Below are 23,597 nucleotides of genomic sequence, written 5' to 3' on the forward strand. Positions count from 1 at the left end.
CAAAAAAAAAGAAAGAAAAATCTGCGACTCTTCTAGAATTAATTGCCTACAAGTCCAAGACCAACATAGGTGTAGACGCATTTCTCGTGATATGTTTCCGAACCATGTCTGCAGTTGTACATCTGTCTATTTATGTTGTGCTTCGCGGATGTCAACTCAACTGCTGCTGGCCGCTTCTGCTTTTATGTCTGGTGATCGTTTTTATCGACATCCGTCTTTACTTTTCATTCGCATGTCGACCGCCTTTAAAGTGACGTTGAGGGCTAAGGGAAGTAATGCTATATCGATAGATTATTGAATCTGCATCACAAACACGCTGCTTTATCTCAGAGGGTCGCTTTTATAAAATATATACTAAAAATGGCGAAACTTTATATACAGTTGGAAAGGAAACTTTCCGGACCCCAGATGAGTCCTCTGACGTGAATCCGTGAGGCTTGGCTACATCACCATTTTTTAAACGGAGATCACGGAGTCCCTTTCGATCTTTAAGTTTAACAGATTGACGAAGGAAATTTTAGGTCCAATTTTATTCGCAATAGATGCATCCTTCACAGCTTGTCAGACATGAAGATAACAAAAAGTAAATAAGTTTTATTTTTGCTGCGAACGAAAATTCTACTCTGCGTCTCTAAGAGCTGGTAAACTCGACTAACCTGACCAAAAACATTTTTATGGAAGTGTGAAGTGTTACATCACAAAATCGCAGGAAAACTTGAGAACACAAGGAAACAAAGCACGGACAGAAGTACTGGTTGCGAAGAAAAGCGTTAATGTATCGGTATCGAAGAGAAAAAGCAATGTTTTCAAACCTTATTAATGCTCGCAATCTTGCCTCGTGTGCCTTACGGAGATTTCCAACCTTTTGCGACAATAGCACCCACTTAACGTTTAGCATCACTAGTGCATCCACCAAAACCTAGAAGGCTTTAGGCTTTTGTTTTTATTTCGAAGTTTCTTTTATTTACTTGTCTTGCATCTTCCTGCTTTTTCCACTTCGAAACCACCCATCACCACTGGGATCTTGGCAAGGCCAGCGTATCCCAGTAGCCTACTTCATTACTAGCGGATGGACGATAAAGGACCAGCAAATGAAGCTACGAGCGGAGATCCAATACCAGCTGCATCTATTTGATCTCAGCAGTCTTCCTAATCTCATCCGCAGACTTTACTGTCTACCGCCCCCTGCTACGCTTGCCTTTCTTTGGAATCCACTCTGTTCTCCTTACGGACATTCAAAGGAGTGGCCATTCAAGATCGAAACCTTTTTTTAAAGGCAAGACAATGTTTTCAACGGCCCTTCGGAAGCTGCATCGCTCCTCCGCTGCAATAAAATAAACAATATAATAATGACATGCGCACAGAATATAAGAAGGAATTTAAAAGTCATTAAATCACTTTTCAAAGGTAATAGCAATGTCATTAAAAAATTAGTGGTAGTTAAACTAATGATAGGGATTAGTGATTAGAGATTGTTGATAATCGGATTAGAGATTAATAGCAATAAGTGGGTTCAGTTTTCTAAAGGTAGTGGGCTAGAGTTGCGTGAAGGTCATTGGCACGGGTTCCGTGCATCGCTCCTCCGCTGCAATAAAATAAACAATATAATAATGACATGCGCACAGAATATAAGAAGGAATTTAAAAGTCATTAAATCACTTTTCAAAGGTAATAGCAATGTCATTACTTTTCATAAGCACAAATTGGTAATGTGATTGAAGTACGTTTGTGTGCGTTTTAGAGAAGTGATTAGCAATTTACCTTAATTATTTTTCAAAGTAATTTGGCCTTGTATACAGCGAACGTGAAATTTCAGAGCCGGTTTAATCAGTCCCTCCAAATATGATACTGACTCCTGTACAAATATTCAGCGGGGCCAGTCGCGGTGGCGCAGTGGCTTTGGTATTTGGTTGCTGGTCGCTTTGTCGTCGGCTCGCGATTTCAGACGCGACGGCCGCGTTTCAGGGAGGCGAAACGCAAAACAACCATAGGTGGTCGTTATTAACCCGGATCGATCAACTACGACATCCCTCATATCCTGTGTGCCGCTTCGATATTTTAAATCCCTCAATTTAGAATTAAAACAGGTTCGACTGGAAATTGCAAATCTATATCAAAGGTTCGAAGTACTCAATATCTGCTTAGAATATTGACAATATAAAAAAAAAGCAATTTAGGATGTACTTGAACGCTCTGCATTCTCTGTATTTCTTTGTTTCATCAGTGGTAGTGGCTGCATGCTCATTTCAGTTAAGCGAACTTTCACTAAGCGATCAATTTCTAAGTTCCTCCGAAGTTTTCAATTTGTGCGCCTCATTAGAGTAAAGTGGACTATTGAGCTAATTGGTTTGGCATTGATTATGAAGCAGCGCACCAGGAAAGCACACAGACAGGAAGAAGAGACGAGCACTGAACTTTAAAGCTGAATTTTATTCAAGAGCGCCCCTCTTTCTCTTCCTCCGTGGTGGCGACGACTCGTGTTCTCCGACGCCCTAAAAATACATCCGCCGCGGGGCTTAAGCGCTGCCGCACTTTCAGCGAGTAGCCGTGAAATTTTCGTCACATAGGTCGCAAATGTTTTAAGCGGCACTTTAAGCTCACAAAAAGGTTTTGGCGGCTTTTTGTTGTTTCTACTGCGCGGCCAGAGCCTTGCAGGGCAGCTGGCACTCCAGCTGAGCCCAGGAGGAGACCCTGCGGAGGGGGAGGCCGGTGACGCGCATGCTGCTGGTGACGTGCTTATTAATCGGGAACAATGGCGTTTGGTCGGACGACCAACCGCGTCACCGCTGTTCGCCCTGGCACCGATGAGCGAGGCGGCTCCCTTTTTTAAAGATAGCCCAGCAGGAAGTAATAAGATATAAATATGGCGATTGAGCGCATCGCTATTCTTTTGCTTGCCTTCGCTTCTTCGTTCCCTACTCCTTTATTTTTGTTATGTCTGTCCTCCACTAGACGGAGCTGTCTCTTTCTCTAAAAAAAAGCGCACGTAAGCACCTACCCAGGCAGACACTGGCGCCTCAAAGCACGGCCAGCAGAAAATAAAAATAAAAGAACAGATGGTTAAACGACTGACACTAAAGCTGACCGTTCACCACACAACGCGTGGAAAATCTCTCGCAGGAGGCGTTTTTTTTTTTTTTAATCTCATCTGCTATGCAATTATGTCTCTCTACGCAGCTATTCCATTTCATGTTATTCTTCTTTTATATTATCTCCTGTTGATGTCCTTTTTACTTTTTTATTGTCACTGGTGCGAATATTTTGCTTATTTTGTCCTAATTTGTCAAATTGTTTCGAACCGCGATATTTATCCGGAATTATTTTCCACTGAATTTATTTCGATCTTACCAATCTTTAATTCCAAACACATTGTTGCGAAAGCAACATTGCGCCAGCTTTCGCCTCATCGCGTAGCCGGTGGCCGGTGGGCACAGATGGCCTTGAACAGCCGTTGCCTAGTAACCGTTTCAGTCAAGCTCCGCCAGATGGCGCCGCAGTCGGCGCCGCGCCGCTGCCGCTCGCTCCCGCCAGATGATTTGCCTTGTTTCTTCCAGTTCACGGGCACCTTCACGTGCGAGTAGCCATATTTCTGTGGTGGAGCCTCCTTATTTGTTTACAAGAGAGCTTTAACTTCCTTTCCTATTTTACGGTACGTTTTAGGAAAGCAGGAGCACGAATCAAACATGAACGTCTACTGTAGTCGTGCGCGGAACCTGAACAAAAATATCGGTAAGGTTTGGAGAACATGCCCCGCTAAAATCACTAATTTGGTCACGCTTCTTAAATTCCTTTAAAGCGAAATATACACAGATCATCGTGTAATAACAGATGTGTCGCAATTCTATGCCTAAACGCATACTGCTGAGAGAAAAATACAAGAGAACATACAAAGAACTTGTTATCAGGGAAATGTTTTTTTTTTTTAATAGAAAAGCAACTGGCTACAGAAAGAAGAAAGTTCTTTTATTTACTCACATTTTCTTTCATAATCAGCCGCATTGCCTTAAAACCAAGATATGCGCATGTTTCACGTACGGTAATTAACTCATACCAACTAAATGACAAGGTTACGAGGAGGAGATATTTTGTAGCGATTGCATGGTAACACGCATGGAAGACAAAGTATCTAACAATGATACGCTGTTGCATTTAAATATTTAGAAAGAAACTCTAGCAAAGACATGCTGACTGTCGTTTACAAATTGACAGATCCCTTTACGGTAACATGCGTCGTCGCACCACTTGCTTGTGATGCTGGAAAAATAGGCACACTATTTCGTGGACGCGCCTGTGGTCAGAGCATCAAAGTTCACTCGCAAGACGCCCATCTCGTTAGGTGCTGCTTTGTAATAAGCGTTGCGACGCTGCTCCTTCCGACAGATTATACGCTTTAATCTGCTTCCAGAAGAACCGGCTGCAGGTAGAGCAATCAGTGCAATACTCATCGGCTCTTGGCCACCGAAAGACAAATGTTCTGTGCTCACTGTGACACAAAGTTAAGAAAGAAGTGAGTTTTGATTACAGCTTGTCGAACTGGACAACCTCCAATGAGCAACTTGTAACTATTACAGAGTGGCAAAGGGTTGAACAGTTTTTTTACCCGCTCCTACAAAAAAAAAAATTACGAGGGACTTTAGCGACTAAAGTGGTGAAAGGCGAAAGCCTGAGTGCCGCATTCTGCTACGCAACTGACACTAATGGGGAATGAATTAATTAGGCCTTAATTATTTAATTATTTGTCACTAGGTGTTTAAGTAATCATCATTAGGTAATTGTATAACTACTTAATTAGCCATCAAATAGTAATGAAATAAATAATTCATTACTTATTTATTGTTTAGTAATTGATCATTGATTGGCACATGGTCATATAAGGCACGCATTCGCTCATACTGTGGTGGTGCTCTGGGATTGGTTGAGGCCTCTATGACGTCATCCCACCTCGGCCAGTCAGAGCCGCCGCAAAAGCGGAACACATTTTGTCCACAAAATTTTTTGTTCCATTTTATAGTTTCTCCACAGCTTTATTCGTATTTCCTTCCATCCTCAGGTCGATTCAGCTGGACACTTTGAACTCGCTGAGCTTCCTGTATGAGCGGGGACGGGAGTTCGGTAGCCTTAATCCCCCCGGGCATGGATGACTGGTGACAACCAGTAAATGTACTCAGCAGCTGATCGGCCGGACTAGCGAGATTCCAAGCAGTCACAAGCTGGATATGCATTCCGTTCTTCTCGGTTTTCTGTTGCGAATGCCAGAAAAAAAGGAAAAAACAAGCGTCATCATTTTCTTTTTGTGCGTTTCGATGACTCATATAGCACTTGATCTCCTTTAACTGATACTTTGAGAACAGAACGAATTCCTTTCCGCTAACGCCTGCGCATGCGTCGGACGTGACTATGGAGCGGAAAACATTTCCTCTAAATTGTATTCCGTGCTCGGAAGAACTCGTTCCGCCCGTCGCATTCAAAATCCTATTCGCCTGTCGTGCGCGGCGTGAGAAGGACGCTAAAGAACTTCGTGAAAAGGGTACAAACACATTCGCGCGTGCTGTCTGTCTGCACTCATAATGCACACGAATGCTCGTTTGCATACATTCAGGTCGTTTTTTTTTTCCTGTTTTTCTTTAGCTTTTCGTTTTACGCCGCATGCTCCCTAACTTTATTTATTACTGCGCAAAATTGTGGAAAAGGAAGCACTGTTGAAAACAATGTTTTTAATAATAAAAAAAAAAGCAAGTGAAAAAATCACCGGCTAGACAGGACGAAGGCTAAGTTAAAATGTTCGGCGAAAGTCGTCATATCCGTTACTATCTCCCTGACGCCATCCCTCTATACTCGTCCCTTCTCCTTTTCTCTTCTCTTTTTGCGCGTTCTTCTTACTTCCACCTGTTCTTATTCTCTGTAGGACGCTTGGACATTTGGCTTGGCTTGCATCAACTTGGAGCAGTACCAAAATCTATAGTGGGCTTTCTTTTCACAATCCGCTGGGTAGGCTGGTGATGATTACTCCTGCTGTAAAACACTGCAGTTTTTCTTTCTTCCTTTCTTCCTTTTCTCATTTCCTTCCTTCCTTCCTTCCTTCCTTCCTTCCTTCCTTCCTTCCTTCCTTCCTTCCTTCCTTCCTTCCTTCCTTCCTTCCTTCCTTTTCTCATTTCCTTCCTTCCTTCCTTCCTTCCTTCCTTCCTTCCTTCCTTCCTTCCTTCCTTCCTTCCTTCCTTCCTTCCTTCCTTCCTTCCTTCCTTCCTTCCTTCCTTCCTTCCTTCCTTCCTTCCTTCCTTCCTTCCTTCCTTCCTTCCTTCCTTCCTTCCTTCTTTCTTTCTTTCGTTCTTTATTTTTGATTTATTGATTTATTTATCTATTTATTTATGTGTAGATTTCAGTCACTGCTGTCGTGCGGCGAAGTACCGATCTCTGTAGGATATTTTCGCAACCTAGGTTCGGATGCAAACTTAGAGTTTTCGCAACCTAGGTTCGGATGCAAACTTAGAGTGAAGGAACGACGCAATATTAAGAGTTAGAGCTTAGCGCGATCTGCGATCTGCGATCTGCTATAGTGATGTCAAATGAGAAAACAGCAGATGTCCATTAATTTCAAGAAGACTCTTATAGCGAAATTTACGAAAAAATTTGAGCCATTTGCTTAGAGCTATAACAATAAATGCAGCAACATTTCACCAGTAAATTAAGCATTCAGGAATAACGTTTATGCCTAACGTGATGAGGCATAGCATAGGCATAAAGATATAATATGCGCGACGGCGAGGAGGAAACTAGGCTTTCGGAAGCGTATAGTCTAATAATTGCTCCAAAAGAGTGCGAGGCTGTAGGATTTCGAATCGTTCATAGGACCGCTTGTCGTATATGCTTGATTTCTTTGATTACCTTGTTATCTGCAGGTTAAAAAAAAAAATGGAGTACCCCGGTAGGTTGTGTAAGCAAAGCCGACGTAGCTTCTTCTTCTTCTTCTTCTTCTTCTTCGGAGTGGCGTGGCTACCGACCGGGTTTACCCGACGGCTTCAAGAGGGGCCCCATCTGCGGTCGCTCTTGTTGCTATGGCAACGACGCGCCACCTGCGGCGCGGCGTGGCTAGCGGCCAGGTTCACGCGATGGTCTGAAACCTCGCATAGTATTGCTTACGCAATAAAACAACCTAAGTTTGTTGCAAAAAAGAACGGCAGATTTATTTATCGCCGTTATGACGCAATTTCTTGCCCTCCACTCATTCCGCCTTGTTATCACTTTGTTTCATCGCTGATACACGACGCATGACTGCATCATTCCCTACGAATTGGTAGATGGCACCATCTGTGTGATGTGCAAGCATCATTTTGACTCATAGATCCTTCCGCGCCGTGCACGCGGGGCAGCAGACTCTCAACTTGAGTTCTTTACAAGCATCAAAAGGTTGTTTTAAATATTACTTTTTAGGCGGATAATTGGTCGTCCCACGAGGCGGAAGAGTCGTCAGAGCATGTCACCACTAGCTATGAACAGGACGTGTGTACACAGCACGTCCACACTTTGCTGTCATTCATTAATAAAACCAAATATGTCCAAGCCAGTATCATCATTCCGTGTTCAACAGAGCGGACTAACCGCTACTCTACGCCGAACTCCTGCCAACGTTTCCATTATTCTCTTTTTCTAGCGTAATGACACTCGGAGGTGTTGAGAAAAAGGAAAAAAGGTAAGACATAAGTAAAGTATGTAGGTAAGCAAAACTAAAATGAAGAAAAATCAGAGCAACGATTACTAAAACAAAGTAACTGAAGTAAGTAATGTAAAGTAAAAGTAAACTCCTACACGTCAGAAAAGCAAAGAAACGCCAAACGAGCTCATAACGGAACTATAAGCAAGGAACTCGCAATGTTTTCGCACTTTTGCACGTAAGCAGACTTAAGTGCCCCCCTGTACTTTTTTGCACACCCCTCAAAAATCTGAAATTCACTCGAGAGTTATCTTCGTGCACTGTCGCATGCTGAATTTTCCAATCAAATTTCTAGTCGTATCTGAATACCCTTTTTTATATACCTTATTTGTGACTTAGTCAAGCGTATGTCTAGCGATGTTTATATGTACCGATGTGGTTACTGTTTTTTTCACACTTATTGCTGCGACCTGATGATTTCGACATATATCACCTCTAGTTGAGCCTCGTTCTGTGCCACAACAGTATATGTAAATAAATAGCAAGTAGTACTTTCCTTCTCACGAATAGTGGGCGATGGCGTGCTAATATCTAGAAACCGCCCTCCGCCCTTATTTTTGTTTTTATCTGGCGAGCCTGTATCAACTCGCGTGCAATCGCGTTGTTACTTCTGCTCAAAAACTACCACCTTTTCTACCTTTCTCCAGTCCTTACAGTGCAACTGTAAATGAGATCTTGATACATGGTTAAAGTTTTTACTCTCGTAAGCCATCATTAATACGGCGACCTATATGACCCATGTAATCTTTTCTAGGCGTCGGAGTTAAGCAGACCCGACAGCACACTTCACAAAATGATTTGCAGACTTCGTCTGATACTCTATCATTTTATTCTGAGGCTCAGTCATGCGCTTCCGGGGAGCGAAGAAAACCAGAGGGACTGTGTGCTTAACTGCCTTAGACCAGCTAAAGTGACAATGCAGGGTGCGGAAGATAAAAAGGGATTCACCACGAAGGAGCATCTGCCGCATTTCTTCTTCAGTTGTATATACGACTACGCCAGGTACGTAGGAAATCGCACAGGACAAACAAAGAACTTTAAACGGTGCGGAAACTGATACTCATTCAACTGAAAAATAATAAAAACTCTGGACCTGTTTATGAAATGGCAAAAGGTAATCGGGAAGGAGTCTTATGTTAATACAAGAGGCAGCGGCTTGCTGTTTAAAGCCGGATCAAGGTGTCATTAAAAGCGAAGCTACAAAAACAAATTCAAGCAATATGATGACAGATGTGTAGGGTGCGGTAAATCAGTGAAAACAATTGAGCATGTTTTGATAGAATGCTGACAGTTGATTTTTCTGGGAAACATTAAAAATCGGTTAGGTGATAGACGCGTAAAATATTAGCAAACTGCCAAAGCCTAATGTTCAGGATTCAAAATTACCGTAGCATATAAGCAAATTCGTAATAATAAAAGAGAATTGTCGACTAGTACTTTACAGTTATGCAGATTGCCTAGATAAATGTAAATGAAAATGCTAAACATGCCAGCATTCTCCACCGCCCCGTTTGAAAGGGGACGCTCTTACATTCTCCTGTCATGCTTCTGTTATGTACGCAGCACCTATGGCACGGTGCCTGCCGAACAAGCATTTCTCGACGATGTCCTCAGAACCGCAGTTTTTGTGGTTGAAAAATAGGGTGCAAGATCGCATTTCCTATTTCGAAGCCCAGAAAGTGGGATTTTATAACACAAGAATGTTTCGAAGAAGACCTAACACGTGCGGGTTGTAGAAACCGCTCTCGGACGAAAGGCAGCCTTTCTCGAAATCGGCGACCCCACTGCGCGCGAGTGGAGAAAGAGTGCCGTGCAGGGCGCAAAGAAAAAACAAGCAAGAAAAACAAGCCAGCGTAATACTAAAGCCAGCCACGTGATGATGCAGAGCTCGCATGCAAACTGATGGGCTTGCAGATACGGAAAGGCAACAAAACGTACAACGGCAACGATGTGCTTTGTTGGCAGCAAAATTATATAAAAGAGAGACTCTGTTGCGTAAAGTGCGCAATCTTCGAAGCTGCGTTCTGCATGTAAAACGACGCATGCATACAGAAGACTGTGATTTGAAACGCGAGTGAAGTCGAAAATGCATCCCGCGAATCACGTCGTGTGGGAGGCAGAGAAGAAAGGCTTTGCACAGTCCTCTAATCCATGAACGAAGAACAACAACTAAACAACAGGAAGGAAACGTTCAAAGAGGACGGTGAACCAAAGTAATCGTTCGAAATGTTCATTCTTTTTTTTTTTTTTTCGCTGAAAATTGTGGCAAGAGCAACCACACGGCGAGCGTGTACTGCGGGGAGAAATTGCGTATTCCCGTTGAAAAAGCACGCTGTAGGGTACTTAAAGCAAAAGGCGGATGCGAACGCCGCAGAATGTCTTTTGCCGCGCACTGCTTTGTTGACGTCCTGTCCTCATCCATGCTAGTGAAAAAAAGGTGCTTTTGTATTTGTCCTGCGTGGCGGTGAACGTGAAGGCAAATACACGCGCACACAAAATAAAACTGACACTAAATATCATCTATAGGTGAACAGCCATAGCGGGGCGGTGGCCTGAGTTATTACGTTGCTGCCTAGCGCATTATCAGGGCTGAGACGCTCTTGGCAGCGTAACTATTCCACCACGGGTGAGTGTTTGTGTGTTTGGATTGGACGCGCAATTTTCTGCTTTCCAGGAGATAAAAATAAACACCCACCGAAAATGCGAAGCTTTCGTCCCGCCTTGAGTATGCTTAATATTAAAAGAACATGTTTTTAGCTCTGTCATTCGTTGCCAAGCTTTCGACACTGGTAAACCGAATTTGAGCGCTACTTCAGACAAACTGTTGTGCTTCCGAGGACTGCCGACGATTTGAGGAGCGAAGCGCGGCTACGCTGGTGCTTCGGCCGCCGTGTTTAAACTTGGAAACGTTTGCTTTCTTCAATTTTAAGGCGAAAGCCTTAAATGGCTCATACGGTCGTGGACAAAATGTGTCCCGCTTTTGCGGCGGCTCTGATTGGCCGAGGCTGATGACGTCATAGAGGTCTCGAACAATCACAGCTGCACCACCACAGTATGCTCGAATGCGTGCCTTATATGGCCATATGCCAAACAATGATCAATTACTAATTAATGACTGATTAATAAAATAAGGATAAATTAATAATTACGTAATGATGGTAAGACTGATTAATTAGTTATTGTATAATTATTTAAACTAATTAATGGGTAGCTATAAATCGCCAATGACTAATGATCAATTCATAATTATTGACTAATTAAGTTAATTAATGCCTAATTAATTATATAAAATAGACATTCCTAGATATTATCTAGACAATGCTTGGAATATTCTCGAAACTCGTCACCACTTGACAGCCCAATGCATTAGCAGAATGTGAACCAGTAGTCGCTTACTTTACTCATCGCATCGCATGCGCAACAGTTGCGTAGCAGAATGCGGCACTCAGGCTTTCGCCTATCCCTACTTTAGTCACTCCCTCGTAATTATTATATTGGCGCCATAAAAAAGGTTCAAATAAATTTATGCCGTGAATATGTCTATCATGTTTTACGCCCAATTCAGTCCAATTCAGTCCAAACAATGATTTATGCCCAATTCAGTTCGTTCGATTCATTCGGTGGGGTAGGACTGTTCAGCTGGCTCTAATTTCTCTCACGATTTTGATCGCGCTTTTTAGGGACGACCGTAGCGATGTGACGACTCGTGTCTGGGAGCCGCTTCTATGCTGTGGGACAACGCAAATGGGCTTCGAGTTCTGTACACATAGCCATTTTCCGCTCATTATAGTTTGCAGGTTAATTCGGAACTCCCGGACCCTCTGGTTCACCGCACGACCCCAACACACTCAAACGTTCATATCTAAAATGTATATGATACTGTCAGCGCAGCTGGCAACGATCTTCTGCCTTGCCAGATCCGTGGAGAACCATTGCTCGCACTCACGATCTTCGTCGGCCCATTAAATGGGCAGCGGCTAGACAATGGTCTGTTCCTTTTCAGGCAGACTGAAGCGTGGCCATGTGGTAAAACATCCGCCTTGTGTTCGGGAGGTACCAGGTTCGATCCCTGGTGCCGTCGGGTACCCACCGGATTTTCAATGGCTACAAGCTTTCCCCCGGCCTGGTGCTCGGCTCTTTGGGGGGAAATGTTTGGGAAAGGGGTCATAGGTCCCAAATAGTTGCTCCGATGTGGCAGTGATCTGTTCCGCCATCGAACAACAATAAGTCCGCCTCGCGCGGCAAAAGCCCATTATGTGGCCTCTTACGGCTCACAGAGTTGGGCTTAGAAGGCGCGGGCTCCTTTCCCAAGCCACGAGCCCTGTTAAGCCGAGCACAAGGCCGGGCCGTGACTTGTGCCCATTTGAGAAAACCGGTGGGTGTCCGGCCGGGAATGACGGCTCGGTGACTGCTGAATTTAGCAGCCGATTACTATGTGGCTAGCTTAATCATCAGTGGAGTGGCAGCGTATTTCTCAGCAGGGCTAGTTGAGAAGTTTTTGATTACGGCACGCTGCGTTGACGCCAGCGCTGTTTGTTCTCGGACAAAGTCGTATATATAAAATAATAATCTGAACTGCTCGTGTACCGGGATGCACAAAATCCGCAGATAGTATAAATCAATCACCAGCTCTGTAGCAGGAAAAATGCCTTTTATTTGATCGCTTTAGGGCAGTCATTGCGTGCCGAAGAATAATTATTCCTAATTGAATTCTGCTCTACGCTGGGGGTAATTTAGCATAACAAAATTATTACGCCTGCATAATAACGGTGTTTTTATTGTGAAGGCAGATAGCTGGGGGCACCACATTAGGGATTATTTCACTGGGAGAATTGGGCAACGATATACCTTCCAAACTCTCTAGCATGAAGAGGAGGAAAGCGATGCCTCGTACAGAGGCATCTTCACAAAGCCGTTCAGACGGCGGGCCAGACAGCGGCGAGACGGAGCCAGCGCGCCCACAAAAGCTCCCGGTGGCTGCGCCGGCTGCTGTCGCTGCCGACAGCCCCGTCCGGAGTGACGCGCGAGGTCGGCGCGTAATAATTAAGACGCGGCCTTGGCACAGCTGCGGGACGGGACGAAGCAGTGGTTAATGCAAATACTCTGTGTGCGCCGCCGAGCGTATAAGCGGATGGTCTGCTACGCGCGGGACACGTGCAAGGGAGACGCACGCATGCGTAGCCCGATGATGCCGGAGAATGAATCATTTACTTCATCCGGCGACTTAGTGGCGCGGTATTGCTTAGGAAAGGTTAAACACAGATGGAAATGCAAATCAAGCGAGTAGCGCTGCTATTATCTCAATCAGGCTCACCCAGTGAATACCGCGGGAGTTCTACTACCGAGATTCCGCCGCATTGGCGAGCTTCTGACTTCTAGACTTACTAAAAAATAATTAAAAAACAGAACGACCTGGCCCATTCCACGTCAGCATGGCTCGCTTCAGCGTGTGCTGAATATAAAAGGAGGAACCTCACCTCTTAACTGCTAATTGTCAGGAAAGTGCCTCGGCTCTGAGAGAAGCTCGCAGTGGGATGAAAAATGAGCAGTACAGCGCTGAGGGAGTACGCGCAGCATCTGTTGAAACCTGCCTAATTACATCTCAATTTTCTGTTTGAATATTGCTGAAGTGTTCTGTCCAACTTATTTGGATTGGATCAGGAAATGCTTGATTGTGCTGGAGTGGCAACTTTTTCTGCGCCCGTTCTGAGCGAAATTATTCCTTGGTGTGGCTGTACCACCGTTCTTTGTTTGAATTCTTGCACTGTTTTTTTTTTTTCATTTTGTTTACGTGTTTACGGCTCTGTCCACTCCTGCCAAAGGCCTAAGACTGAGGCCGTAGTGTCTTGTAAACAAATCAAATAAATAAGCTGCACAGGTGGGACCTCGGCTCAGGAAATAAAGCTTGCGTCACGGCACTCGACCCACTTGTCGATCGCAAGTCGATCGCAAGACGATACTCCGTCTCACTTCCTGCCTACCTCGACATAAAACGTCGAGGGGGACAAGCCTGCGTCCTGTCTACCGCACTCTTCGCACGTATCACTTTCACCGAGTTTTTTTCTCTGCGAAATCTGGTTACTACGGCGAAGAGTCAATCAATCATCCCATTTCTTCACGTACACTAGGTCACCTGCAGCGTGGCTCGCGCAAAGGGCATATATTATGGTGAGGCTACCCCCCCAAATAAACATAAAATAATGTGCCTCTGCTCGTGCCACTAGGTGTAACAGGCCATTTCTTCTCGGAGTGACTGGCAGCCCAGCCGAGGTACCTCGTGGTTGTTGTGAGAATATAGCGCATGCGTTTTCCGTACGCCCTGTTTTGCAGCGGTGAGGGCCAAGCACTGGATTCTGGATCATATCCGGTCATAATCTCTGCCTACTGACGGAGTTCTCGGATCTGGCCACAACGGCTGACAGCCCTTAAAGCAGGCCAAGCAGTGTTTTATTTGTCGAAGTCACCGTCCTAGCGCGACAAGCATGCGCGCCGTTGCTAGTCAACTTATCTGAACTATTTTTTCTTTTTTTTTAACTTTTACGTCGCCCTATGCCTTTCCAGCGCATAGTATAGCCGACCGGAATCCTCCTGTGGACATCATGGGCTTGTCTCTCTCTCTCTCTCTCTCTCTCTCTCTCTCTCTCTCTCTCTCTCTCTCTCTCTCTCTCTCTCTCTCTCTCTCTCTCTTTCTCTCTTTCTGTCTATGTGTTTCATTTTTTTTTTTTTTTTTTTTTAGCGCTATACAGCTTCCACTCATCGAGGTAGCCGTTATATAATTTCCGAAGCCCGCTTGATATTGTATGAAATGACTAAAACAATATACTTTTGTCCGCAGGGGGTTTCGATCCTAGATGTAACGCGAACGCATCAGCTTCGCTGGCCACTTCACTATAATACATACGTCATCCCCGCTTCCTTCTTTTTCATTACTGCAGATCATTAGAGCACACACAGGAATAGAAATCTGTGCCTGAGGATTGCCTGGGGCGACAAGTTGTCACCGCAGCCGAGCATCTCGAGAGTTTTGCTGTGCACGTCTCTCGCGCTGTACATTGCATGTTGTGTTCATCAACTTCCATCTGTACGCAACCAATAAAGAAGACACCTGTAACATATTGCCTAAGGCGCGTTAAGCGATTCAAAAAGTATAGAGCGCACTACCACTAAGGTCACCGGTCATCGATTTCGCCGATTCTTGTCTTAAGACTGCTTGAATTTGACAATCGAGACGAAATCGAAACGTAGGTTAAGGACGATTCCCCGACATTCTAGTGCTCTTGTTGGGTATTCGGCCCAGCCACGTTGAATCATCCTTAATTTTAAAGCGATAGCCTCCGTCCGTCCGGCCGTCCGGCCGGCCGTAACGCTTTCGTTACGTGGTAGGCGGTAGCTGGCAGCTGACATGGCGGAGCATTAACTGGACGTAGGGCTTCCTGACATTACGTTTGGCTGCCAACTCGGGCCTCTCCTTTCATATGGGAGGGGAATATCAGAACCAGCCTGCCAAGACCCTTGCCTTCACGTTATCCCTAGGCCGCACAATCACGTTCATATGACTCGGTTAAAGCGGGGCTTTATATGTTGGCTGGTAGCTTACGCTATCGCGTCATGCCGATCCAGGCGTCCGTGCAGCACCTTTCATTTGGCGCTTCATCGAACGCAAGACCATTCTACAAAAGGCTGGACTTTCACCGAATAATTACTCTCATTTCCACTTATGGATAACAAACAACATTTATGCACGCAGTTTATGCGACTTCTTGCACATGGTTGCACTCCACACATTTCTGTGACTCTACCACCACCTTTCATGCCGTGTGGCAAACTCAGCGCCATAAATAAATAAATAACTCAAACGCCACACCCCACAGCATACAGAAGCACGTAGTACAGCAGGCAGCAGCGCCATTGCAAATTGATTTGCAGAAAAGAAAAGGCGTAGTATGTTGTTGTTGTGGCTGTAGGAAGAAGGAAAAGAAATTCCACGGGCCTGCTACTGGCTCTGTAGCTGAGCCACCTCCGCTGCCTTAACTTATTTTATTTATTTATAGGAAAGGAAAAGCGTGGTAACCGTCTCACTTGTTTTCTGTGGACACCGCAACCGCGCCTTAAGGGAAGGGAGGAAGGTGGGAGTGAAAGTGAAAAGAGAGAAAGAGGAGCCGTAGTGAAAAGCTACGGAGTAATTTCGACCACCTGGGGATCTTTACCGTGCGCTGACATCGCACAGCACACGGACGCCTCTTCGTTTCGCCTCTACCTCCGCTGCCTCGTGCAGACAGATGAAAAAATAGAGAAGAGAGAAAAGGAAGAGGGAGAGAAAGACACGCGCCGCAACAACGGCCATCGTCCACCACCGAAGTGGTGGCCGGTGCAATGACGGCCTACAACAAATAAAAATTCGGTGGCAGGCAAGCCCCCGCCGCAAGCGGCGGTGACCCACCTGTCCCAGTTTTCCGCGAAAACCTTAACCGAGCCGCAAGGAAAAGGAGGAAGGTGGGAGTGTAAAAAGAGAGAAAGAGGTGCCGGTAGTGGAGGGCTCCGGACCACCTCGCAACAGATGCTTTCGCCTCATCGCAGTTTAGTGATCCAAAGTGCCTCGTAGAATTTTTTTCCCCCAAGCACTTCGCAATGATGCGGGAACAGCCGTGGTTTGACAATTCATTCAATTTAGGGGGCTACGTGGTCTGCTGAGCTCGGTAAACACGCGTGCTTGCGCACACTCCGCCGTGCCAGATGTCGCGTGTGGAGGAGCAATACCACGAGCGCGACACTGGCTTGAAAGGGCTGTGGGCGGTTTACCAACTCCCGATGCAGGGGAACTCATTAGCGCACCCGGATGCGGCGCTTCTCATCTTCGGCATCCCCGCCGCGCATCTCCTTTCTCCCTTTCGTAACGCGCGCGCGCGCGTAATTACGGCCGCTCGGGCCTCTTTGCACGCCGCGGGTGAATGCGCGCATTAGTACAGCGCCGTCTGCCTCAACAACACCGTCGGAGGAAACGGCCTCTAGCTGATCGCAACCGGTTGTGGCGAACTTGTCGCTCTAAGACAACGGCCAGTGCGCAGAGGGCATTTAGGGAGGGTGGAGAAGCATGATGCTGCACGCACCGGACCGCTGGGAGTATTAAGGGATGTGTAATTCCTTCCCGCCTGGCTTTGTCTCGGGTTAATACCTCCGTCTTAATGATGTTTTATTGTTAGAGGTGGACACAAGTGTACCCAGGCCAACTGTTATCCTTGTTGGGTAGCGTTTTTCTCGTCAGTTTACTTTTGACACGTTGATGGACCGCCGACCAGTCGACCGACCGGAAAATTATTTTATTTAAACAAGAGGACAGCAATTATTTGTTTGATGCATTTCCTCGGTAAGCATCCACACTGCGTGGAGCTATATCATTATGCCTGCGGCTCGCAAATGTATGCGATACCCAATACAACTTGTCCGAACATTGAAATTTTATGTTCCGCGTGATATTCCGCGTCATCAGGCATGATTGTTACATAGGCTTCGTTTAAATGTGGCTTTCACGCGCAATTACTTGCATTTAATTGGACAGGTGGACTCGCCGGAATGTTCAACTTGTGGCATCCCAGAGACTGTGGACCATATATTATTGGTGTGCCCAGTGTATACGGGCAAGAAGTGTGCTAGCCGCTTCCTTGAAGCGTTTGGACAAGAGGCCTTTGTCGGAGGAATGGCTGCTGGGCGCTTGGCAGGACAAGGAGAAGGGTGTCCAGGCAGTGCGTGCTCTTTGCAGTTTTTTTTTTTGTGCGCCAGCGGGCTTGATTCGCGCTTGAGAGGCAAGCTACAGAGCCTGGATATATATTTCATATGCCTTCTCCCACATCGTCACCCATCATGATCTTCTTTCTTCTCCCCTTCCCCTTCCCCAGTGCAGAGTAACAGGTCAGATTTGAATTATTGCGACCAACCTCTCTGCTTTTCCTTTCAATAAATCCATCTATCTATCTATTGTCCGAAAAATCGGTGGATCTTCTTTTCTATTCACACGTGAGTTCCTGCAGCTTTGGCGGAAGGCAATATTATTTATGACCTTAATCGCTTGTAAGCACCACTGGTCGATGCAAAAGGCATTCGTGTCTATTTTAAGAGCGGTACATCAACGTTATAATGCTGCTTACATGACGCCGCAACAATGAAACCATGAGCTCTAAGCTTCATATTACAGATCATTCCAATGGATGGGAGGTCGCGTTTCTACGCTTGTCTGGTTGGCTGGTTTGTGCATTCGTGTACGCTCGCTTCGCTTGAACGACTAGCTAAGTAAAGTGTACGCAAGCCTGGTTATAATTTGCATGACTGTTGAAGCCGTGTCGAGAAACATAGCCTGATCGCTTTCTTGCCGCCACTATTGCGTTAAAAATGCCTTTTTACACGCCAGGAGATGAAATGTATGTTGTTCATGGGTATAACACCGTGATCGCGCTTCTATTCTCTGTGTGCAGAGTTCACCGCCCTGCTGACTGGTCGCGGCTCGTACCCCACCGTAGCCACTACGGTTGCGGCCGTCGGGTACCTGACCTACATCAGGAAGGACCTGCACATCGGAGTCTACCACAGCAGGTACCGCTGGCACTAGCGAGCAAACGTCTGCAAAAGAACTAAAAGATTCCACAAGGACAATTTCAGTACCATTCTCACGAAGAGATGCAGCAAGACTTGTAGCAACTGAATCATGGCGATTGCAACGCTCTCTGTGGTGTGAGCCGAACCATCAATATCGACCTCTACACCGAATAGATCCCACTTGCGTCTTTCTAATTCCTCACAATTTGAACAGGTGGCATCGAAACTGTCTACACCGAATCCGCTTGAATGTGTCATACACAAACTACTTCCTACATAAAATAGGCATAGCGAGCAGGCCTCTGTGCTCTGCATGTGATGTGTGTGAAAATTTTGAACATTTGGTAACCTCCTGTCAACGGTTTACTGCACATCGCAGGACACTGCGCAATAATTTAAGCTTACCTAAAGACACAGCCTTGCGCCTTGAACATGTCCTGGGTCCTTGGTGCGACGGATCGTCTGCTGCGCGAGCTACCAAGGCCTTACTAACTTTTCTGAAGGACACAGGGTTGATTAATACCCTTTAAAACTCATCTGTGTGATCATGTGCGTGTGAAAGTTAACTTTTCTTAAGGACACAGGGTTGATCAATACCCTTTAAAACTCATCTGCGTGTGATTATGTGCGTGTGAAAGTGTGCGACACCGATTCTCTTTTTTTCTCATTTATTTCCCCTTCCCCTCCCACACTCTGTCACCCTCATCAGAAGTAGCATGCTAGGCTTACCACCAGGCAGACATCTCCTGTTGCCATTAAAATCTCTCTCTCTCTCTCGTCTGGCTGTCTCCCCGCTACACGCACGTTCTATGCTTAGCGCCGTCAAAAGAAAGTAGCGTGGTTATTCTGGCACTCGTAGAAATCACGCTGCTACACACTCCCTAGATCGGTGTTACTTCGGCAACTGTCCCAAGGCGGCTGCTTTAGTTAAAATGCGTTCGGGTGGCGCTCATATGCGCGGTCGTCGGTAGTATATGGATCAGTTTCGGGTGAGATTGGCTGTCACACACGTAGCGAGAAGTTGAATAACGGAAACACCCTAGGTTGCTGCCTAGTGATGCGTGCAAATACGCCGGTGACCGCTTAGAACATCAGGTTTCATTTGGGCCAAGTCGCACGGAAGCTTTATTGAGGAGAACAGGTAATATATGATAACTCGGGGTAATTTCGTGCATTCCAAAGGAACAGAGAAGTAGCGCGTGAGACAGAACCTCGCTTAGGCAAATGCGATTACAAAGCTTTCGGGTACAACGTGGTCACAGTTGGTACTGCGCAAGTTTATCTGGAGGCCGGTGATAGAGACCTTCGTTCTGAAATGGACTTAGTTCAGCTGATGATTACTATGATAGTGAAGTGGTCGAAAGTATTGATCTTTTCACAATATTTCGCTTTTATCACAAATTAATTTCGTTTTTTGCAATAAAAGAGCATGCATGGCCGGGCGCTTTATGCATTCAATAGCCTATTTTGCAATATTTTTACAACCTGCCTTCTTTGAATGGTTTAGTGCTAACATTTTGAGGCTCCAAGTCATAATCAAATTTATACTGCAACCTGACGCAAAGTAGCGCTCGCGTGTTGCAAACAGACGATCAATTCTAATACAACGAGCTTTTTTTTTTCTTTTTTTGGAATGGCCCTCTGACGGTTCTTCGTCCTCCCAATTCTCTCGCCCGTTGTAGGCGTGAACGAACTGCAGCGCATTCGTCTTCTCTCCGAGGGCCGGCGTTCCTTTAGTGCCCATCATTTTCGAAGTGGTGCGAAAGCCATTCGGAATGGCTCCCGTATTTTCTCATATTTTTATGCAGGGCCACGTGCTTGGGTCAGGAAAGATGGGTGTACAGCATGCGTCGTAAAAATTGCTGAGAGCCGCTGCGCAATAAATGAAACAGTAGAAGAATTCTATAGTAGCTATAAATAAACGTACATTGGTGCAAAGAAAAAGACGTATATAAGAACACGCAAGAAATTGAAACATAATACTAAATCTGAAACGTATTGGCTACTAAGCCCTTTTAGTTGTTTAAAATATTTCTATTGTACTCAGAGATGCAGTAATCGGAGTGGTCATTCTATCCTTGATATAGCTTCGGAGGTAAAGGCAGAATGCAGCGAGTTCGTGCTTATGAAGCAAGGTGTGAATGGACGCTTGCTGGGAAGCTTAACGGCGGAATAGGGGTATTGAGAAACCAATTGTTTGGGAGCATGTATGTTTCCACTGGATCTTTGCACGACCTAAGAATAATTTGGCACCATCTCTTCACGGTCCGTCTACAGTCACGCTTCCAGAAATGACCATGCGGGAGTTTTAGAAAAACGACTACGGTCTATTGTTTTCAACGCATAGCCAATTACAACACCACAAGCACGCAAGGCTGGCAGCCATCGCTCCGCGTTCCTTCATGACTTGGACCTCTCATGCAGTATAGTGTCACTTTTCTCCAGTGGTCCTGGAGCAGAGAGGAACTATCGCCTCTGATTTTCGCTAAAGGAATTAAACAGTGCTCCACCACAGTGGCTTATTTCTGGACGTCCTGAACACCTGAATGCAGTGTTGTGAATCATCGTCATCTTCCTCACCAGCTGACTACGCTCGAAGCAGAGCAAGGTCCTTTCCCATGTTTCTCAAATTCAACGACTCGGTGTCAACTGCGGCTACCTAATCGTAGCGGACTTCCTAATCTCATCCGCCTACTTCTAATCCAGTATATTGCCATCAACACGGCTTGCCTATGCCCACTTTGACTAAGATGTCATCAATTCGCGTTTTTTTTTAGAGCGCAGCTCTTTGGCGTCCGTTCCTGGGTTTCGCATCGGCGTCGGCGTCGGCGTCGTCGTCGGCCTCGTAACCAGCTCCGCCCCCCTTTCATCCCCCCAGCGCTAGCAGCGACCGACTGATGCCGCTGGATGCCGCTGACGCCGCTAGAGAGTCAAGATAACGTGACTGCATAGAATACCGTCTCCGCCATGCAGAAAGAGGAGGGGAGGGTCCCCCCCCCCCCCCCCCCCTTTTCCTGTGTGGCGGATAGGGTGCTCTTCAGTTGTCGACGCGCCGGTTATTTCACGTAGGCCCCGGCACGTCGACGAATACGTGACCACCTTCCCACGGCTAGACCTGGTTCTTGGCGCTGCAGAAGCGAGGGTATCATATTGTTTGCATCGGCATCGGCGGCGTTGTCCCTGAAACCAACTCCGCAGCTGGCGTTGACTCACTATCGGCGTCAGCAGCATCAGTCAGTCGCTGCTATCTCTTCCCTCCTCCCTTTATCGCGTTGTCCGCTTGCTGCGCGCGCTTCTGCCCCCATCGTTTGCCGCTGGGTGTACACGCCGCCCCCCTCCCCCCTCTTCCTGCGAGTCTCCGGTTGTCAAAGCGCCGGCTCGAACTTAATTCCTTTCTTCGCTCCTCCTCCAATGCAACCCCTGTGCGGTGGCAATCAGAGAGCCAGATCGGTGGCGGCGGATCTGTATATGTGCACCGCCCGAGCCGAAATTGCCGCTGCCGTTCGCCACTGCGAAATTATCTGCCAGTTCTTTCTGAGCCATGAGCGATTCCATCGATCCACACCGATGTTAGTAGTGGGGGACTTTAATGTTGACATAAAGACAAACAGGAATTTCTTCACACTTATGCGGGAGAACATCCCGTTCCTCTCGCTCGTAACGCGTCCCACGGCTGTGACAACCTCGCGAGGCACTTGTATAGTTCTCGTCTTTGAGAATCAAGCATTGGTGTACCAAGTCGAACATATATCAGTCTATTTCTCCGACCACAAAGCTTCCTTCATGACTGTCAAGAACTGTTAGTGGAGTCTTTGTTAAAGGAATACGCGTGAAAAATAAAAAAAAATTCTGTGATAGCGCATACATGTGTTGCTCGATTTCTTTGCCTCAATCTATCGAAAAGGTGAAACAGCTTATTTGCTGCGCTCAAATTTCGCATTAGGAAGTAACGTAATCGTCGGTAATTTTTTTCATTGCCTATTCGGCACGATTCCAGTCTCCTAACCTTACACCTGCCATTTTCCATTCCATAGCTCTCTGCGCTGTGCTCAATTTAGGACGAACCGTTATTGTTGACCTCCGCATTTCTTACAAATAGTTGAGTACTGATAATCTTTCTGCAGCAGAATGCAGTTCGTTCAGGCCAGCTGCCGCAATGGTTATGATTATGATGGTGAATACTCTATTTATCAGTGTAATTATTCATGTTAATAAGAACAAAGGTGATTCTCAATAATATCTTGACTAAAAGAGCTCTGACGTCGCGGAAATATTACCATACTACCATTCCACTTTCCGTCTCCATATCAGTGCGGACGGGAATCGAACCAACAACCTCACGCTCACTCCAGAGCACCGCGGCGACTAAGCCAACAGATCCGCTAGGGGTTGAACAAGTGCACCAACCTCTAAACCCATGTGGAGAAAGCACAGCAACGCCAAGAGATTCGCTTTAAGCAGTTTTGCAGAGGCATATATACCCGGTTCTCCACTACAAACTACCGGCTAAACCACACTACAGCCTACGTAAAACATGAACGAAAGTAGTCATTGCTCGGTGTGGTCGGCGTTGTTGCATGGGTGCTTAACCGATGGCGCTATCGAAATGCACCCGCACTTGGCGGCGTTAGAGGGGTAGGGTAGCACTCTCCGCGAGACTTCCTTCTTCTGGGCTTCCTGTTTTTTTTTTTTTTTCCTTATTCCGGTCGCTTGAGATTCAGCTCCTTTTTTTTTTTTTTCATTTATATTTCCACGATGGCGTCCGCTCCATTTTCTCCTCTTTCATTTGTTTTGTTTTTGTTCTCTACCCATAGGTGTCAATGCTGAAACGGTCTTCAGACGAGCAATGACATCTGAATAACGGCTGTCGCCATGAAGATAGATTGATTTGGTTATAGGAGAGGAAAGCCGTAATAACTATCTGATTAGTCTTTGGACTTTTCAAACCGCGATGAGAGAAAATATTAAAAGAGAGTGAAATAAGTGATAGAGCGAAAGGCCGTAGTGGGCTGCGAAATAAATTTATGCATTTGGGAATTGTTAAGACGGCCGAAATTATTCCTGGGGCTGGGAAGTTTTTGCGTACCTCAATGCCATAACCCTAAAGCAGTAGGAGGAGAAACACGAGCAGTGCGGAGAAAGGGCAGGAGCGAAGATGGTGTCCATTGTTAGGTGCCAGATGAGTGCAAGTGTGAAAGTCCTCGGCTTCCTTTTCTTCCTCTACCGAGTTCGGTGTGGTCACGTTACGCGGTAGAAATGAACTACTTCACTAACAAACCTCCTCAGTAACGGCTTCGGACGC

At 46.0% G+C, this 23,597-nt stretch overlaps 1 protein-coding gene and 1 long non-coding RNA gene across 2 annotated transcripts in view; one reads left to right on the top strand and one right to left on the bottom strand.

The window, feature by feature from the left end:
• LOC146197380 (dorsal-ventral patterning protein Sog-like) overlaps positions 1-23,597 on the top strand; it is a 224,120-nt gene that overhangs the window by 142,223 nt on the left and 58,300 nt on the right. Inside the window, exon 5 of the mRNA XM_084599191.1 lies at positions 18,175-18,292. Within this exon, the coding sequence (XP_084455317.1) occupies positions 18,175-18,292 (118 nt within the window). The remainder of the gene's footprint in view (positions 1-18,174; positions 18,293-23,597) is intronic.
• LOC146197381 (uncharacterized) overlaps positions 1-23,597 on the bottom strand; it is a 201,353-nt gene that overhangs the window by 97,698 nt on the left and 80,058 nt on the right. The window lies entirely within an intron of this gene.

The sequence above is a fragment of the Amblyomma maculatum genome, chromosome 3, assembly GCF_055883805.1.
Source record: "Amblyomma maculatum isolate TAMU_Amacu chromosome 3, ASM5588380v1, whole genome shotgun sequence".
Taxonomy (NCBI): Eukaryota; Metazoa; Arthropoda; class Arachnida; order Ixodida; family Ixodidae; genus Amblyomma; species Amblyomma maculatum.